Here is a 20,724-nt window from a genome sequence, read left to right as displayed (position 1 = left end):
TTGTGTCGTCTTGTAGTACGATTCCCATATTTGTGCACATGGAAGTTTGCAGAAGCTGGAGAAGGGTAGTGTTGAAGAGACTGTTATGGAAGATCCTGAGAGTTTCTGATGGACTCGATGACGAAAAAGACACTAGATTTAGACAATTAAACAAATATTCTAACTAGGGATGCACCGATCCGATATTCGTATCGTTACCGATGTTGAAGAAAATTCTAGATAGGGTATCGTGACAATGGGCCGATCCAAATCGGCCGATCGTTTTTTTTTTTGTTTTGTTTTTAGTTTTTTCCCCTTGTCCTGTCCAGAATTGTAATCTGAATACCGTGATGCCAAACACATTTGCTATTTGTAATTCAGTACATTTATATCTGTTTATTTGTTTTTTTTAAAAAATAAGAAAGAAATGTTTAAAGGGATAGTTTTCCTCTTTTGACATGAAGCTGTATGACATCCCATATTAGCAACATCATTTATGAACATTTTCTTATCCCCCTGCTGCGTCCTGTGAGCCGAGTTCCAGCCTCGTTTTGGTGTTGATGAAAAGTAGTAAATGATATTGCTAGTATGGGATGTCATACAGCTTCATGTCAAAAGAGGCAAACTATCCCTTTAAGTCGAGTCTGATGTTGCACAGAAGAATGATCCCAGTCTTTTCCACACAATGAAACTTACTGTTTGTTAATTGTTTTTCTGTATCGGTATCGGCTGATACTAAACCTCAGATAACGATTATCAGAGGTGAAAAAAGCGGATTGGTGCGTCTCTAATTCTAACAGCAGTCCTGGCCGGCGTATTATTTAACTTATCTGGTGGAAAAGCTTCCCTGGTTCATGTAGTTTTATGTCAGCTGGATGAGAAATACAAGGTCAGAGCAGCAAAGAACACAAAATATGCATAAACATGACATTCTACACGCGCCTTTACAAAGCAGAGGATGTAGCACGACATTACACAGATGTATATGATGACAAAGGTGAGAGCCGACGAGCTGACCTAACAGACACGGAAACGCACACACAAGCACCCCGGCACGTTGTTGTGCAAACATTTTATTAGATAGGTTTATTTATCTTCACTCACACACACACACACTCGCTATGAGCCACCTTCAAGCACCATGCTGGGATCATAATACAATGCAGTAAAAAAGTTAATGCATATACTATGTTCCCTCGGGGAGCTGTAACATGGATCAGTTTTGTGTGTGCTATGTGTCATCTGACAACAAGGCCCCAGGATACGCAGGATAAAGCTTTTATTGGGCACAAACATACACGGATGTACCTCCACAGAAAGCTTTATGAGCACACAGGTAGAGGGGCTGTGATGCGGCGTCCTGCACGTGGACCATAGCTGCACAAACGTCCTTTCTTGAAACTTCTCATTCGAATCCAGCTTTGAGCAGATCTGTTTAAACACAGCGTGGCACCCTGAGGTCCCCCTGGCATGGAAAAAGTAGTCCACTGCAGGGCCCTTTTTGTATTATATCACCAAAAAATACACGCCTGTGTTGCTTTTCTTTTGGTTTAAATGTCCCATTGTCAGCTTGGCCAGTGGTTATTGTCCCAAAACTGTCATCTGTGTGCTTTTGTTTCTCACGGGAGTAAAAATTCAAAAGGAAAATCGCACTGAAGAGCTTCATAGATAAATTAAAGCTGCAAGCAGCTTTGAGCGGGACCGAGCCTGTGCGTATGTTGGGGCATGCGCTGGACGCCGTAGTCGCGCAGCTCTGCCCACACGCACGATACCCTCTGCGTATGTACGAGCACATAATAACCCCCAATGCGGAGGGGTTTTTGAAAATTTCTAGGGGGCGCCACTGAGCCATTTTGCTCCGCCCACACACGATACCCTTTACATACGTACGAAGTCTTCAGGGTGGACGTGTGTGCCAAGTTTCATGACTTTGCGAAAGTTTCTTCATGATTCTTTACCCCCATGTCTTAAGAGTAACCTGGCCAAGTTTGAAGCTTGTAGCATTAAATCAGTTCGATCCAATGCAAGGCGTGGAATCGGGCAAAAATCGCACCAAAATGCACCTTCCATCCAAAATGGCCGCCTTCCTGTGGACGTGGGACCATGGCGGCAAGAGACTTTTTTGTCCATATGGGCGTGATGGAGTGTACCAAATTTCGTTGTCCCATGCGAAACTAACCCCAATGCGGGGACCATTTTAAAGCATCGTAGGGGGCGCTACAGAGTCAATGAGCGACTCCCAAAAATATAAAGTTAAGATTCTTTCATGTCGTCGACTGGCAGGTGGCGCTCGCAAAATTTCATGTTTTTTCAGGTACCTTTTGGAAAGAAAGAAAGAAAGAAAGAAAGACAGAAGGAAGAACTCCTACAGATACAATAGGACTTTGGAACAATTAGCTTGAAATGATCCACTGGTTTCAAATGATTAAAGCTAAACAGACGAAGCAAATGAGTTCAGAAAAGTTGTTTTTAGGATGTTCATCGCACCGCTCCTTCAGTCCGAGGCTCATTCTTCTCTCATGCTACATAATTCTGTTCGTATTAGTTTTCTTTTCCACATTTTTTGGGCTCCACCAGTCGTAGTTTATCCCTCTATTAAAAAAAAGCCTGTTTTCTTCCTCACTGCTTTCTTCATCCCTCTATCCTCTTACTCCCACCCTTCATTAGCATTGTTGTACAAAGGCCGGCTGCAGCTGATTAGCAATCAGTCTGCCTGTGTATGCGCTCCGAGGTGAGTGCGTCTTTGCAGATGGATTTATTTGCATGTGCAAGGCATGCAGTGCTTTCCGCGAGTTCTGAACGTAGATGTACGACACCTAGAAGTGTGTGTGCTCCTCCCAGCGCGGGCGCCAGGTTGTGTGTCGCCGGGTGGCCTCTGTAGCTCTGCTGCAAATGAGCTGGCAGAAGGAGGAATGGAGTGATGGAGGGAACAAAACAGGTGGAGGGAGGAAGTGATTGAGTGATTCGGTGCCTTCCTCCCATGGAGTAACATCAGGAGAAGTTGTTGATTATAAATGGTGCTAATGAAGAGCTGGATCTGTTAAAGCAGCTGGGGGAATAGTTAATAGTCACCGTTAAAGGGGCGGAGTCGGTGTTTAAAGGGATAGTTTGCCTCTTTTGACATGACGCTGTATGATATCCCATACTAGCAATATCGTGCATTAACATTGACTTACCCCCTACTGCAGGAGTGGCCCAGCCGCCCCTGTGGCGATTAATTGTCTGATTTCATGCAGCTCTTACGTTCATATCAATTTTTGTCTGTTTTTTTTTTTTAGGGCTGGGCTAGTTAACTCGATATTATCGCTTTAACGCCGATAAATGTTTTATTGCGCATTAATGCATGTTTGTTTTATTTATTTATTTTACATTTGTTTTTGTTTTTTTAATTAAAAAAACATTTATTTTTGAGGGCTTTTGTGCCTTTATTGGATAGGAAAGTTCAGAGAGACGGGAAGCAGGGGGCAAAGAGAGGGGGAACGACATGCAGCACAGGGCCGTCCGATGCGGGACTGAACCAGGGCCAGCTGCAGCGAGGACTATAGCCTCTGTACATGGGGCGCCTGCTCAACCCACTACGCCACGGACCACCTTTGTTTTATTATTTATTTTATTATTGTAAAAGTCTGTTGCTCACAGGCTTTTATTTTGTAAAAGTCTGTTGCTGTGTGCTGCGGAACCAGAAAAGAAAGTAATCGGTGGATCCATCAAACATGGAGAAGGGTACGGAACTTTTACTCAGCCATTTTCATTTTATAGAGTCGACAGAACCAAAGTCGATTAATCATACAAATGTGATTAATCAGGGAAATCATGTGATTAATTAGATTAAACATTTTAATCGTTGCCCAGCCCTAGTTTTTTTTTTTTAATGTGCGCGTTCGCTTCGTTTGAGTTCAATACGGCAGCGTTCTCCAACCTTTTTTTTGCTCCACGGACCGGTTTAATGTCAGACAACATTTTGGCGGATAAATACTACAAAATAAAATAATAATACGACCAACACAGACACTGTGGTATTTAATAAATATAATAACTTGAATCCACTGTGTACTTGTATGTAACTTTATTAGAATCCTCTCTGCCTCCTAACGCTCTCCGGTCGCTATGGTAACGCTTAAACATGCCTTCAAAAACGCAGCTTTCTTTTTCTTAGTGGTCACAGCCTCTTCTTCCGTCTCCTCACTGGGAAGAAGCTTTCCAAACATGTCTGTTTTTGACTCATTTTGCTCTGTTCGTGGGTTTAACATTAGCGGCTCTTAGTCATCCCTGCCCTGCTGCGTCCTGTGAGCCGAGTTCCGGCCTCGTTTCGTGTTTTTATCCATGTTAAAAAAACATTATTTACAAACTGGTGAAAGCATGAACACGGCGCTTGCACAGGTTAAAGGGATAGTTCGCGAGAAAGAGATTACTCTTTTGAGCGCATATTGTTTTGAGAAGCAAAACGCTTTATTTTTTAAACTCCAGCCAACTAGCCGGACTACCTTTGTCAACGCCAAAATGAGGCTGGAACTCGGCTCACAGGACGCAGCAGGGGGTAAGAAGATGTTCATAAATGATGTTGCTAATATGGGATGTCATACAGCTTCATGTTAAAAGAGGCGAACTGTCCCTTTAAACCTGTGTAAGCACCGTGTTCATGCTTTCACCAGTTTGTAAATAATGTTTCTTTTTCGAAACCCGTCTTTTACTCATTTCTCAACCCTTCTTCTAAACAAGGGATGGAAATTGCGTCGGTATGAGAGCATTTTGTCTGCTGGCCTTAAAATATTTCCAGAAAATGCAAAGTGCTCTTTGATGAGACGGAGACGAAACTGCTTAAAATTCGACACACAGTAAGAGGACGAAGAAGAAGTACAACTGAAGCCTTTGTTGACTAAATTGTTCCTCTGCTTTTTGGACGTATGAGTATGATTTCTGTTCTTCTACTTGGTGTTTCTATCATTTCAGTATAAACTCGTAGACGCTTAGAAAAAGGAGCGTCATTTTTACTCGGTTCCATTTGTATTCAGATACTCTAAAAGGCACAAAACAAACCCCAGAAATGCTTATTGTATCTCATTCTTCTCCTTGAATCCCAAATGCACAGACTCGGTTGAAAGGTATGAGAGCGCAGTGACTGAGAGTTGATTCATCGGTCCTGCAGCCTTCATACATATTCTAAGGCGGCTTTAAGGAAAGTAAAAAAAACTTAGAGCGAGATCAGGACTTTGCTTTTCTGACAGCAGGAGGGGAGGGGCCGTAATTCTTAGCTTGCATAACCTAACTGTCAGCTGACAAAGCAGCTGTCACAGGGAAAGAAAGAAAGAAAGAAAAATAGAAAACCTCAATCTTAAAATAACTCTCGGTGCTCCATCATACATGCAACGTCTTTGCCGCTCACTTATAGACATCAGTTTTCCAGCAGGCTTGAGTTTAGTTTCAACAATTTTTATTGATTTTTCACAATGAATTATCGAACAGACAGCAATAACCAGAGGTGGGAGAAAGTCCCTATGTTGCAAGTCCAAGTAGAGTCTCAAGTCCAAGTCAAGTCCAAGTCCTAGGATTTTTGTTTCGAGTCCCAACCAAGTCCTAACAAATCGATTATAATTAATGATACAGATCATGACCACGCCTCAATTAAGTTGTTTATATTTTATTGTTAATGTTCTGCCACTTATTCATTTGTTTATTTTTATTAATATTGTGTTTAGATGCTTCGTCAATATAAGCACTGCCTTCTTGTGCCAATAAAGCTATTTGAAATTGAAAAAAATTGGGCGATATCTTTAGTATCTTTTTTTTGTGTGTATTGGCGTTAATTATCCAGCCAAGACTGATAACAGGAGTGCATTTGTAAATCAATAGACAATAGACTTTGGGAGGTTTATTTCTACACAAACTTGCTGAAACTTGCACATAAAAAATCATTAAAAAAAAACACCATTCAAAACCAGCTGCACCCAGATGTGACCAGGTTGAACCACTGGTCTGTTAGCTGTGCGTAAGGTAACGTGACGTAGTGACGTGACGTGGCGGGCGGCGTGAAGTTCAGGCGGCGTTCAGGTGTCAAATATAGGTGAAATATAATTTGTCAATATTTTTGTTGGGGCGACAGGGGCAGGTGGGGCTTGGAAATCCCCACTTGTTCAAAGTGGGGATTGACCAAAAAAAGTTTGAGAACCACTGATTTAGACGTTCAATCTGACATCACTCTGATCATCAACTGATGATGGTAACCTGGGTTACAAACGTCTTTGCCGCTCACTTATAGATATCAGTTTTCAGTCGGTCTGTCTGTTGAGCAGCAGGGCCACAGACATCAGGTGCTGTAACAATCCAGAATCCACAAAAATCCAAGAGCCAACCCCCCCCCCCCCCAATCGCATAGAATTCAGTTGTGGCAGATTTTCTGCTTCTTGTCGCTCAGCGTGTCACGACTAGCGTCTGGGGTTCTGATCCCGGGGCCGCCGGAGGAGTGGGAGCCGTCCACGGTAATTACCAGAGTTCACGGTGATGAGCAGGATGCTCACAGGAGCAGGCAGGCAGGCGGCCTGATGACTAACAGGGAAAAGACCCATTAATTTCCCTGTCATTGTTTCCATCTGCTCCTGCTGCTCTTTAGCGGAGTCTGTTTCAGATTTATGTTGCCGTGCCCGTGACGGCGTTGCTTGTTTGTTACTTTCTGGCATGTAAAAAAAACGCAGACTCTACGAGTCACTCTTCTGCAGCGGATCAGCTGGGGAACCTTCTACACGCCCTCAGCTTTGTCAGCTCGCTGTCGTTTAACTCGGCTTTATGAAAAAATAAAAGCGTCGTATTCACCCTCTCAGACGGGCATTCATTCACCGAAAATTAGGAAACACTCAGTGGGGTTACTCAGCCATTGGCTAAATTACAATCAGACTGAGTTATTAAGTGCATGTAGACACCTTAAAGGGATAGTTCGCCTCTTTTGACATGAAGCTGTATGACATCCCATATTAGCAACATCATTTATGAACATTTTCTTACCCCCTGCTGTGTCCTGTGAGCCGAGTTCCAGCCTCGTTTTGGCGTTGACGAAGGTAGTCCGGCTAGTTGGCTGGGGTCACAAAAATAAAGCGTTTTGCGTCTCAAAACAATATGCATTCAACAGAGTAATACATTTGCATCACAAAATGGTTCTCCAGGAAAAGGTCAGACCTCCCAATCGATTGGCGCTATTTTCTCTCCCTTCGTATCACTGCCTGCTGCCGCCTGCCGACAGCTGCGCCTGTTATGGTGTTTGCTGGCAGTGATAGGAAGGGAGAGAAAATAGGGCCAAGCGATTGTGAGGTCTGACTTTTTCCTGGACATGCTTTGTGCCTCTGATCCGATTCATTCACCGCCATATATCCAAGGAGAATTACCCTTGCTCAACTCAGTCTTATTGTAATTTAGCCAATAATCTGATCCTTTCAGTGCCATGTGACCCCGCTGAGTGTGTAATTACTGTGTTGAGGATCTCAGATTATCGTATCGTCTTACTGATGGCGGTAATTGCCATCTTACAATATATAACATTTGTGATGCACTGAGTATCATCTTCTCCATTTAGTCAACATTTCCTCTGTTGATTAAGCACACATTCAAGCTTTTATTTTCTCTTTTCCAAGAAGCTTTTTTAATCACACGGACGGTGAAGATCTTTACTATGAAATAGCCGCCGTATCTGAAATCTGAGGGCAATAAAACACCCTCTTGTTTCCGGACTGACAGAAGCCATTATTCCAAAGCAAAATGATATGAAAGTCAACCTGCAAAGTAGCTGTCAGCAACATGTCAGCAAAGTGACGGATTAGGGCTGAAGGTAAATACATTTCTCTCCGTCTCCTCCAGCTCTCAGCAGCAGCTGTTTATAATGTGAATGTCAGATGGTTTCTAACTCGACTTTACATTTATATCACTCTAAAACTGTTGAGCCGTAACTGACGGCAGAACAAGCCTTCAGAGTCTGTTGGTTGAACAGTTTAATTTCTCTCCATTTAAAACATTAGCATCATAACTGGATAACATACTTTTTTTTTTATATCGAACGATTAAAAAGTTTCTGTTATTCCAACATTTTATAGATATTTGCATCTGGAGAAATCAGCTGAGGTGTGAGAGAATATCTTGAGGAAAAACAGGCAGTATTTAATGAAAAAGGTGCATTTAAAATTCCACCGAACAGCCCAATGGGGGAGGTTCTACAGAACTCATTCATTAGCTCGAGTATCACACACTTCAGCGCCATTGATTGGGCTTAAATATAGTTTTCAGGAGAAAATGAATCGTGTGAGGTTGTGATAAGCTCAGCTGGGGGTGCGGTTGATGTATTTGTTTTCAAATTGGCTCTGAAGCGGAGCTGCAAATTCACTGTGGAATATTCTCCATGAAAACCAGGATCTACCCTTTACTAACCCCCTCTTAATCCCGTTTTTACAGCTCCACCCACTCCCATTGCGCCGCCTGAGCTCCTCGCCGTCGGCGCCACCTACCTGTGGATCAAACCCAACGCCAACAGCATCATCGGCGACGGGCCGATCATCCTGAAGGAAGTGGAGTACCGCACCACGACGGGGAACTGGGCGGAGACCCACGTGGTCGACTCCCCCACCTATAAACTGTGGCATCTGGACCCAGATGTGGAGTATGAGATCAAGGTCCTGTTGTCCAGGCCGGGGGAAGGAGGAACGGGACCACCGGGGCCCCCGCTGGTCACCAGAACCAAGTGTGCCGGTGAGTGAAGCCTCTTTTTCTTTCTCGTTTTGTTTTTGTCTCGCTTCTTTGGGTTTCGGTTAAATTACGGTGAATAGGTGGTTGAAAAGAAACCAAAGCGATTCCAGTGTTGGTTCAAAGCCTAACTGAGAACCAGTTCTTTCTGTTTGGACTGCCAAAACTCTAAAAATCTAGAGTTGGTGTGGTGTTTGGCCCGCAAAGGAGGGCAAAGCCACGCTGCAAAGGGGATATTTGGAAGCACATGAAGCCCGTTTTCCTGCCGTTTAAACAATATAAAACAAAACCGGAACTGGAGCTGCTTTGTTCCAAATAGCTTTGGTCCAATTGTTTCTATGGAATGAGTATACTGTTTGGTGAACAGAGTGGCATATTGACTGTTGTCATAATTTGGGGTAATAATTGATGAAAAAAATTAAAGTAAAGATGAAAATAGTGGAAAAAAGTGAAAAAAACGCCTGATTTCTTTGCATTAAATTGAGCCAAAATCATGTAGAAATGTATATTAAGAGTTAAAATTTAATTGGATGTTGTCTCCACATGTGTTCTGTGCATCTGGAATGCATTTATTGACAGCTTACCCAACCCACTTAGCCTGGCTGACGCGTCCACAATCTCGATGAGATGGTGGTCTGGGAACTAGGTGTGCATTTTCTCGTATTTGAGGTTTACGAATGCCTAGAGCCGTTTATTGGGCGCTACGAATGTCTATCAAATGGCGTCTGGTTCTTCCCATGCTGCTTTGCGCGCGATTCATAGCCAATTGTATCACTTATACCAGATGACGACAGAAATTCGACGAGGAAGAAGAAGAAAAAAAGTAAAATAAAAGTAAACTTGCGCTCTAAGCTACTTAAAGTGATGGTTCGGAGTAGATTCACCCTAGGGTCATTTGAACCGTGACATCCAGCCAAGTTTTTCTGATCTTGGCTGAACATCAGCCGAGTTACTGAGTTATCCGAATAGCTTAGTACAAGCGCTAATGGACCCTGGCAGTATCTCCAAAATTACCACACTAAAATCACATGCCATGACACCAAACTTCTACAGTAGTACAAATATGGTCTGTACTCACAAAACGATGCATTTGGAAGTTTGTACATAGTCCAGGAGTTTATTATTGTCAACACAAGCCTGATAGCTTCTCTGCTGCTAAAGCTGCGTCAACGTCACTTCCTTGATCTGGGAGCTTCAATGTAAGATGAGGGTTGATCTACTACTGTAGACAACAAAGTATATGCTATATTCTACATGAATTTTTATGTTGTAGAGTTGTGAATTTATTTTATCAATGGAGAAATTAAGCAGCCTTGCTTTGTTGTCTACAGTAGTAGAGCAACCCTCATCTTACATTTGGACTGGTTGGTCCAAATTTCACAAACATCTTCTATCAAAAAATGAAGGGTACATACACTAAAATGGCCACGTTTTTTTTTCGCGATGTTTCCGGCAGAGCAAACCCTCTGATTATTGCTTCTTAGGGTCAAAGTGAACATAAAAAAACACAAATAAAAAGTATGGCAGACCATGTCAGGTTCAACCCATTTTTTTAGACTTTGGCTCCCCGACTAAAAGGGGGTATCGGTCGTCTGTGAGAGTAATAACAGAAGGGAATGAAAATCAGATTTGAACAAAGAAGAATTCGTAATTCTTCCCGAGGACGAGAGCACGAATCAAAGATGATGATAATTGGGGTGCTAAGAAGGTACCTCAGAGATGAAGGAGAGCTGGAGTGCACCGGCTGGAGGAAGAGGAGGCGGGGGAGGTTAGTCGGGGCAATCATGCCCGATAATGAGAATCCCAGCGGGGGTGTAAGGACACAACAAGTGACAGTTCATTTGATTAAGTGACAGCCCATCCGATCTGCGGCGGCCTCTCTGTGGATGTGTCGGGTGAGCTTCATCGCCTCACTGCTGCGTTCTTCCTCTTCATTTTCTTGTGCAACACATTCCACCTCTGTGTTGTGTTTGCTCAAACTTGTTCATCATTTCCTCTTTTGACCTATTTTTTTTGTATTTTCATCAAGGTTGTTTTCATCCAACGCATCTCTCGCTCTTTTCTTCTTTCTGTTTCTCGCCCTCCGTTGTTATTTCCTGTTTTTCCTCTTTCTCTCCATTATTGCTCGGTTCACTTTGACATTTCCTTTCTTCCTTTTCTTGCCCTTTTTACCTTCTCCTTGGTTCGTTTTCCTTACATTTTTTAAAAATACTTCTTTGACTTCTTTTGGTGTTCTTTTCGGCCTCGTTGGTTTCCATCAGGTTCTAATCATTTCAATGTCATTAGTTTTAGTTTAGTGGTGAAAACTCGCCCCTTTACAGCAACTTCACAGCAATGTTGGTGTTCCTGCTGCTTAATGAACTGAAGACTGAATTGTTAGGTTTTATTTTAGCTAACATGTTGCTCGGTGAGATGTTCAAACACGGTTACTGTAACAGTGTTGCTCAAAGATGGCCAAGGACTTAGGGTTAGAGATTAAGGATGATCCTCCTGCTACACCAAACACCTACAAGGTGCTGCTGCGTTAATATCTGTGGAGATGCAAACCAAACGATACTTCTTGAACTTTAATTAAACTAGTTTTTCCCCTTAAACCATGACTGGGTTCACGTCCTTCCTGTTTTTCCATGTACAAAAGTAACAAATTTACTCGTAAAACGTGTTTAAAAAGACAACTGCTTTTGACCAAAGTGCTGCACAGTGAAAATAACATAATAATAACCGAAAAACTGGATTGTTAGACAGAATTAAACGTCATGGAAGAAGATTGTGTTAAAATGGGATTTAAAAACAGGCAGTCTCTCAGCGGACCGAACATATGGGGGCAGTTTATTCCATGATTTAGAGCCTACAGTAGCCTGGACCTGTGGAGAGTTTTCAGCAGATGGTAAACCTGAGTGGCCTTTTAGGCACAGAAGCCATAAGTGCCTCATAAACCAGCAATAAAACCTTTCAAATAATCCTAAAAACAGAAAGGGAGACAGGTGTTAAAAGATGAGCTGGATGTTATTAAACCATATCTCAACCCTTTCAAAGACTTTAGGTGAAAACAACTTCGCAACAACAACAAAAAAACAACAATTTGTTTTTACTACTTTGTTAATCTGGTCTCTAATTTGAGAGGCTGATTTCGCTTAAGCTCTAAACTCTGTAAACTTTAGCAACATTTGAACATTTTCAGGTCAGAAAGCAGTCGTTTAGATCCCCAACGTGTTGAAAACCTGACTAAATACCGGCTATTTACAATTTTGTTCCCACGAATTCGGCGCTCCTAAAGCTAGCCTAAGTGAGCAACGCACTTCCGGTTATTTTCACACAATAAAATACCCGTTGCCCTTTATCACAGGGAAAGCCATTACGATACAATTGGTGCTTTTGTTTTGAAAACAGGAAGTGAACCTACCCTCGTTGAAACTGCCTTTTTGACAGGACATGACGATCGGCGATGTTACGTTAAATCTTGGGTAGTTTGAGTATGAGTAGTAACCTCATGATGCTTACCCAACATTTCGGCGAATCTAGTATGCATCCGGGAACTTCTCGCTTACTCAAACTCGCATACTAACTCAAAAAGTTAGTAGGAGGAGAAGGAGTAGTAGTAGAAGTATGCATCTTCTCACCTACGATTCAGAGAGGAACTGGAGACCGTTGCGTTGTTCGTGTCAACCCCATATGATGCTTGACGATTAGAAATTGCTGCAGAGGGAGAAAATCCAGGCCTGGAAACCAAAAAAAAAAAACAAGAGCAGGACACTATGAGATATTGGGAAAAAGAGGCTGCTGATATGAAGTGAAATGGAGCAGAGACGGTGGTCACTTGGTGTGTTTGTGTAGAAGAAAGAAACATGTGTTTCTGGACTCGTGGCACACTGTAGAGCTGTCACAACCATTCTGCATGTGTGTTTGTTTGAGTGCGTGTGATTGGATTGGAGCAGGCAGGTATGACAGATGTTCCAGAGCCTGCTGGCTGCTGGCAGTGTTTGTCTCCACACCTTCTCTGTTCACCTTTCTCTTCACGTTAGCATACACAGCCCTGCTCCTGCCTCGTCACCAACAAGCCCGATAATCCCTTTTTTTTTTTTTTTTTTTAGCATTGTTCGTCCAGATTTTTTAAAGTGTTAATTTAATGCCTTCTTTTATCAATGAAGCATGTAATCCGCAGAATTAGATGTGCTTAGCATCTGTTTTCTGTCACCAGCTGGACGGTTTCTCAAATAACACTGTGTTTGCATAGCTTTACTGCAGCTGATACAGTGGATAACGGCACGGGATCATTCACCTCATAAAAATGCATTGATACGTGACGTCAAATGTGACAAAATGGTGGCACGTGCCTCAAATTTAGTGGATTTCCTTTTGCCAGAGTCGGGATTAGCTGATCTTGCTTGAAACTTGGTAGGAATGTGTATTTGCTAATGAAAGTGTGACGAGGTGCAGGAGCACCCGGGTGGAGGCCGGTAGACTCCACCGCTCTGCAACATCCAGACCACCCTGTGAGCTCCCGAGTCTGTTCCCCACAGATTAAACCGTCAGTGGGGTCACATGGCACTGAAAGGATCGGATTTTTGGCTAAATTACAATAAGACTGAGTTATTAAGTTCATGTAGACACCTTAGTCTGACTAAGAATCGGATCGAATCGGGTTACTCGCGATCGGGTTAAGACCCCGAGATAACTCGGCTGAAAGTCACACTAAACCTGCTTGTAGACGCTGAAGCACGTGGCTACTCAGACTTTGCGTTCTGCGCATGTTCCAGATTTTTTCCCGGGGTCGTGACCCGGAAGTCAAAGAAGACGATATTCCTGTTGTTGTCGCCGTCAGAAAGAAACAAACAACGCGATGGAGAATGCTCCGTTGGGCATCGAGTTTGTGCAACAAGCAGCTCATCACAGACCAAATGTAGAGGGACGTAGCTTCATCTTGCTCTGCGTTCTCCATCTTTCTCCAATGCCTGAGTTTGTTGTTGTTGTTGGTGGTGAAGAGGTCAACAGGAAGTGGCTCTATTAGTAACAGCTGGAATGGGTACAGCGCCACCTATCATACCGGGGTATGACACGCTTTGTGCCTCTGATTCGATTCATTCACTGCCATATATCCAAGGAGAATTACCCTTGCTCAACTCAGTCTTATTGTAATTTAGCCAATAATCTGATCCTTTCAGTGCCATGTGACCCCACTGAGTGAAAGGATCGGATTATTGGCTAAATTACATAAGACTGAGTTAACTATCCTTGGTTATTTATTTATTATGTTATTTATTATTTTTTATTATTATTATATTGGTTATTTATTATTACTTGGTTATTTAGTTATTTATGGCAAAGTCCAATTCACCACGTGCTTCAGCGTCTACAAGCAGGTTTAGTGTGACTTTCAACCGAGTTATCTCAGGATCTTAATCCAATCCAATTTCTTGTCCGATTAAGGTGTCTACATGAACTTAATAACTCAGTCTGATTGTAATTTAGCCAATAATCCGATCCTTTCAGAGCCATGTGACTCCACTGAGTGAGATTTCTTCTGTCACACCTACCCACATACGGCCGATCAGAGCGAGCTCATTGTGACCGACAGCTTCTACTATGTTAAAGCTGCACTGCCTGCGCGGCGCTCGAATATAAGCGCAACGATGCTTTGAAGGAATCCGACATGAAACAAGCCCAACGTTTGTTGCTGCTGGTTGTCAAGCAGCTGTCATTCAGAATAAGTGTGGGGCCATTTCATCCCGAACCGGAGGCTCCGGGTGTTCCAGCAGCGGCCCGCCGTGGCGTCGCTCATTCGGGGGGAAATGTTATGACGAGCAGATTGAGGAGGCGAGCTGAAATGAACTCTCCCTTTTTGTTGGAGTTGCAGTGAGGACACGGCCTCTCTTTTTCGTCCTCATCTTCCTGCTCATCACTCCTTTTTTTTTTCCTTCACTTTTCAAGGCTTTCAAGCAGTTCATTACCCCTCTCCTGTTTGGATAATTTCTCTCTCCACGCGTCCCTCTTTTGGTAAACAGCACTCAGCGGGCGAGTTGTTTTTGTGTTTGTGACCTTCATACTTTTTGTGTGCTCTCTGTCTCTGGTTTCCAAATGAGCCTCTGCCTCCTCAGTTTATCCCCACTAATCTTTCTCTCTCTAAGTCAGGGGACAATGCTTTGCTATAGAGCAGGGGTGCTCACACTTTTTCAGCGTGCAAGCTACTTAAACTGACCAAGGCTGTGTTCGAAACCGCATACTTCTCCTACTACTTCTACTAACTTTTTGAGTGGATATGCGAGTTTGAGTAAGCGAGAAGTTCTCGGATGCATACTAGATTTTTTTCGAAATGTTGGGTATGCATCATGAGGTCACTACTCATACTCAAACTACCCAAGATGCAACGTAACGTGACGTCGCCGATCGTCATTTCCTGTCAAAACGGCAGTTTCAAGCTAGCTACAACGAGGGTAGGTTCACTTCCTGTTTTCAAAACAAAAGCACCAATTGTATCGTAATGGCTTTCCCTATGATAAAAGGAAACGGGTATTTTATTTTGTGAAAATAACCAGAAGTGCGTTTCTCACTACGGCTAGCTTTAGTAGCGCCGAATTCGTGGGAACAAAATTGTAAATACTGCTCTCTGTCTCTGGTCTCCAAATGAGCCTCTGCCTCCTCAGTTTATCCCCACTAATCTTTCTCTCTCTAAGTCAGGGGACAATGCTTAGCTATAGAGAGCCTTTAACATCTCGTCTTCCCTCTAACCTCCTTCATCATTCTCTGATCCAAGGATTACCCACACGGCGACCCACTGGAGGGTCGCCGTCCTGCAGGTTTTTAGATGTTTCCCTGCTTCAACACACCTGATTCAGAGCAGGGCATCATTATTAAAACTCTATTTCATCTGAATCAGGTGAGTTGAAGCAGGGAAACATCTAAGAACCTGCAGGACGGCGACCCCCCCCAGAACCGGATGTGGGCATCCCTGCTCTAATCCCTCCCTTCCCTCTGAGATGAGCTCAATATTCTGTTCCCCATAACATTAACTGTGAACATTGACTGTGATCTTTGAAGAGGTGAAGTTAAAAAGCTGATGTGTACAGAGACGGGAGAGCAGGTGCATCTTTGTCCAATCTTTTCTACTCAGTTATTCACCTCCAGCCTCCTTTTCCTATAAATGAATATTTTCTATGTGAAGGAAGTTAACGTGAGTGTGGGCTAATATGTCGCCCCATAAAGAAGGGCTTTATATTCACCCACAGTCTGTAAATCTTCCTTCAGTATCTATTTTGTGACTTCTTCTGCACTATTCCATTTCACCCTTTCATCTTTTATATGGGGCAGATGCTAATGTGAGTGTTGGCTAATATCAGCACTCTATTAAGACTTAATTCACCCGAGGTTATAAACTACATCCCGACGTATTCCTCGCTCTCCTCATCTTGCCCACGTTTTTTCCAGAGTAGATCTTTTATGTGAGGGATAGTAATGTGAGTGTTGGCTAATGTGTTGCTCCATAAAAATGGATTTTTAATTCACCTGCTGGGGTATGTACTGATTTGGCTGACACCGCTGCTCCATCATTCTGCCGAGCCAAGCAGTATAGATGCACTTAAGAGAGCCGCGTCCTCTCACCATCAAACTGCTCAGAGTTTTATGTAAGAACGAGTTATTATGGGATTAGATAAATGCCTCTATCCGTGGTTTTTGGGGTGAAATTAAGCATGTTGTGTTCAATCAAAATGCCCCGAGTCTATGCAGCTGCTTCAGGCTCTGAGTCGGGAGCAGATGCAATCAAATGGCTGCATGCTACGTACAGCTAATCTCCCCTCACCTGCCCCAAAGTGAGCGCCTTCTGCTTCTTTACCCAGAGGACTTCAGACGAGCTAAATCTCAACCTGCAGATATTCAAAGCTTTCCTCTCAGGTAAAACTCAGACAATCCTCCAAAGATGCCATCTTCCACCACTTTTACATTGTTAGAGTATAGTTTATATGGTTTATTATACTCAAAAGAACGCGACAAAGTGCGATGACGTGTTGGTCACAGCTTTCACTTCAGCAATGCTAATCTTGAATTAGCCTGTGGGATGTTCTTGGTTTATTTCCACCATTAATTTAAAGGGGAAGTTCTTTTTTTTCTTAAACCTGGACCTTATTTCTGGCATAAAATACTTTCATCTACTCACGGATAACAGTTTGGTTAAAGTCGGCGTCCTTCGGAAGACATTTTACTCGAGATCGGCGTATATTCCATATAACGGGAGAGAACAGGGCAGAGACAATACGGCCTCTAAATAAGGCATTATCTGTCTTTATTTCACCAATACTTTAAGACCAATGAATGAATGAAGGCGTACTATCGCACTGTTAGCTCAGAGCTGCCGTGCTGTTGTTATCGGGGGCTTTCTACTGGGATGACGTCATCGACGCGCGCCGCTGCAGCTCAGCTCATTCACTCCGTGACAGTCGGCTAACTTCACAGTTTGCTGCTGCTAGTTTTGTGCAACATTGCAGGATATTTATCAGGTTTTGACTAGGGCTGAGCAATTTTATCGAAACTGCGATATATATCGATATTTCATTTCCCGATAAAGTATCGATTTTTATTTTTTTATTTTCTTATCTTTATTTATTTATTAAATTTTTTTTAAAGCAAACTTTATTGAAAAGTCACAATTAGTGAAAACACAGAACATTAAAGTAATACAATACAATCCCAGGGGGTCACATTTACACAAAACGGTGATAAATTAGTTCATAAAAATGTTGTATAAAGTGCACAGCTCTCACGTTCGTTTGTTTCTGTTCGTCTGGCGGTGTTTTCCTTCCGGTTCAAAGGTCGGACCACCGGTCCAATCAGCTACGATTCATGTCAAATCACACTGTCCCTTTTTTCCCCCCGGAAAATGATGTTAGTGTATCGAATGGTATCGTATCGTTAGCTGAATATCGTGTATTGTATCATGAGATTAGTGTATCGCTACAGCTCTAGTTTTGACGATGTGGACGACGACTTTGAGTATGATGGACGTCCTTACCGTAGTGAATAAGCTGTGCTGCAGAGGCGCGCGGCGATGACGTCATACCACCTGACGAGTGTGTAGAAAGCCCCCGATAGCCCCAGATAACAACAACACGGCAACTCTCTGTATTGTCTCTGCCCTGTTCTCTCTCGTTATATGGATACACGCAGATCTCCAGTGATCTAAATATCTTCCGAAGGACGCCGACTTTCACCAAACTGTTATCGGTGAGTAGATGAATGTATTTTATGCCAGAAATGATGTCAAGGTTTAAAAAAAAAAAAAAAACGAACTTCCCCTTTTTGGTGTAATTATTTGCAGTTTTATGTTATTTGATTCCCCGCTTCCTTTTAAATTTTCTACTAAAGTCACCAGAAACCAAGAATAAGTTTATATTTAACTAAATTTTCCATCCAGTTTAAAGGAGGACGGTATTTAACGGCCTCATTACAGCCTCAGAGAGGTTTACACTGGGCATAAATAGAATGGACAAAACAATGAAACACTCTTTTATCAGTCCATAACAGGGAAATTTTCATTATCACTGTTGCACAGAGATGAATAAGTAAAATAAATAAGAAGAAATAAGCACACAAAGCAAGATTAAAATAAAGAAAATGTGCATTAACATACATAAATTGATGAGCAATAAAATATTTATATGAAATTGAAATGAAAGTAGAAGAATTTGATTTGATTACATGAATAACAATTGAAAATGCTGAAGCATTGTGCAGTGAATGAGGAAAAACCACAGAAATGGAGACTATGATAAACAGTTATTGCACAGTCTGTGGTAATTGTACATTAATAAAAGTGAAACTGCACAGTGGGTTGGGACAAAGCTTTTGGAAACCAAGCTTAGCCGCTGTTTTTACAGTGATTGTGTGCAGAGATCTAACATCCAAATTCAATAAATCACAATTTTCCTCTCTTTTCTCCACTGATTTATTTGGGCCTTTTCACACCTCCTCGCTGCTTTCTGACACGAGCCGAACATCTTGAACCTGGTAGGCATCTTTTCATGATCACGCAGCTCGTAAAAAAATAAAAAAAGATGCTTTTAGTTGTCAAGGAGTTCATCTCCTCCATGCTAAGAGCAAATGCAGCATTCACAGTATGCTACAAAGTGGCTGCGTATGATGGTGAAAACTCAAGTTTGGCAGCACAGATGGACGTCCTTTACAACATCCTTTGTGTTTGCTGTTTTTAGAAACATGACATACTTCATTTCTCTCTGAATGCCTGTCATGTTCCTGACAGTTTTTCTCTAATTTTAAGCCACTTTACCTGTTTCCTTTCCACTGAGTCCATCCACTGAGTGCCTCATATTTGACATGAATTTCCCTTTTTGTTCTCCTTTCTTTGTAGTTATCGTTCAGACTTTTTTGCAGCATTGAAATCTCGCCCTGTCGGTTTGATCGACATACGCCACTCAGTCATGCTTTTATTAACTGTGACACGTGACATGAGGTGCATTCCCACTGTAGCAACCTTCTGCAGTTCCTAGAACCTTTTCAGGAACGGGGCCGTTTTTTCCCACATTTGCACATACAGGAACATGGACCACGGCCCTCAGTTCCTGGAACCATTTCAGCTCCTTCTCCTCAGCTGGGTCTGTTCTGGTTTCCATAGGAACACATCTGTCAGAGGTGTTTGGTGTTTGGTAGCTCCGCCCCTTGTCATGTTGTCACGGCTGAAATGTTTCCTCATAAGACACAGACACAACCTGCGCGTGTTTAATAAGTTAAACCTCCACGTGGTCTCCTTTGTCTGCGGCGCTCTGCTCTCCTTCCTTCATGAAACGAAGAAGTATGGCCTGCGCTCGATCCTTCGTCTCCTGACTCTCTCTGTGAGCTCTTCCAGCCTCCATGTCAGACGCCCGATGTGATTGTCCATGATTAATATCACCATCATGCAGACCATGAACACGGTGGCCTCCTCGCTCTCCATGTTAGCTTCTTGGTGGTGTTTTTTTCTTCTGTCTTTACAGTGTTTCCCACAGATGTGAAGGCAATGTGTGGTGGTGGGCCACGGGGGGGGGGGTAAAAAATTCTTCAAAATAATTCCTTCGTTAATAATTGGTCACACAGAACTTTATTGTATTAACCCATAAGAACCCAGACCCATTTCTACTTTCCAAAATACCAACCCCCACTGTCAGAGATCTGTAATGTGACATATATGTCACATTATTTGTTTTGTTCCGTTTTGTTCTTGAATGTGTCGCTAAAGTAACACGTCCCTGCCGCAGACGGCTGCGTACCATCAGTCCCTATCAAGGTCCCGACTCATGTGGGAATGCAAACTGAAACAGTTCCCCTTGGGAAGGGCAGTTATTACAACAAAATTAGAGTTCTTAGAACTTCTTTGTCCGAATGCGGCTGTTGTTTATAGGTTGTTCACTGTTGTCCCGTTAAAACCCGGAAGGCTTAAGGTGCCCCAATATAAATCTGTTGTAGATGTTTCCCTGCTTCAGCACACCTGATTCAGATCATTGCATCATCAGCAGGCTTGTGCAGAACTTTACAATCTTCTGAAGAGATCCATTTCATCTGAATCCGGTGCGTTGAAGCAGGGAAACATCTAAAAACCTGCAGGACGGCGGCCCTCCAGGACCGGTTTAAATGCTATAAGTGTGGCATCTGTCCACGTTGTCACAGCTCAGCTCGGTGGGTTTTGCACAGTCGATAAAAAGATGAAAAGAAGTCCCTTTTTTTTAAGATCTAAGATGGTGATTTTATTGATTTAATACCAACGCACTGAAACGAACCAAAAACATCCGTTCTTAGTGAGCTTGTAAATTAATTTTAATCGGCATAAAGACCACGAAAGTGACTCATTGACACAAAATTAAACCCTCTCCTTAACTTTAAATCCTGCTCCAACTACATATTTTTTTTACAGACAACAAAGGCACTTCTCTCTTAAATCTCAGGGTTAATGACTTGAAACGGTGGCTCTGTGTGCGTTTCCATTTCCCACCAACACGCAGACTGCATCGACTCATTCTCTGAGAGGATTTATATTTTGTGTGTGTG

General features: G+C 42.6%; 1 protein-coding gene across 10 annotated transcripts in view; it reads left to right on the top strand.

The window, feature by feature from the left end:
* The window catches only part of ptprt (protein tyrosine phosphatase receptor type T), a 427,933-nt gene that overhangs the window by 142,585 nt on the left and 264,624 nt on the right, over positions 1-20,724 (top strand). For all 10 annotated transcript variants that reach the window (XM_075460193.1, XM_075460191.1, XM_075460192.1 and 7 more), the window contains exon 8: positions 8,410-8,703. In XM_075460193.1, the coding sequence (XP_075316308.1) occupies positions 8,410-8,703 (294 nt within the window). The remainder of the gene's footprint in view (positions 1-8,409; positions 8,704-20,724) is intronic.

Source organism: Odontesthes bonariensis, chromosome 3, assembly GCF_027942865.1.
Source record: "Odontesthes bonariensis isolate fOdoBon6 chromosome 3, fOdoBon6.hap1, whole genome shotgun sequence".
Classification (NCBI taxonomy): domain Eukaryota; kingdom Metazoa; phylum Chordata; class Actinopteri; order Atheriniformes; family Atherinopsidae; genus Odontesthes; species Odontesthes bonariensis.
Note: the sequence above shows the minus strand (reverse complement) of the source record. Positions and strands in the feature narration are given on the sequence as shown.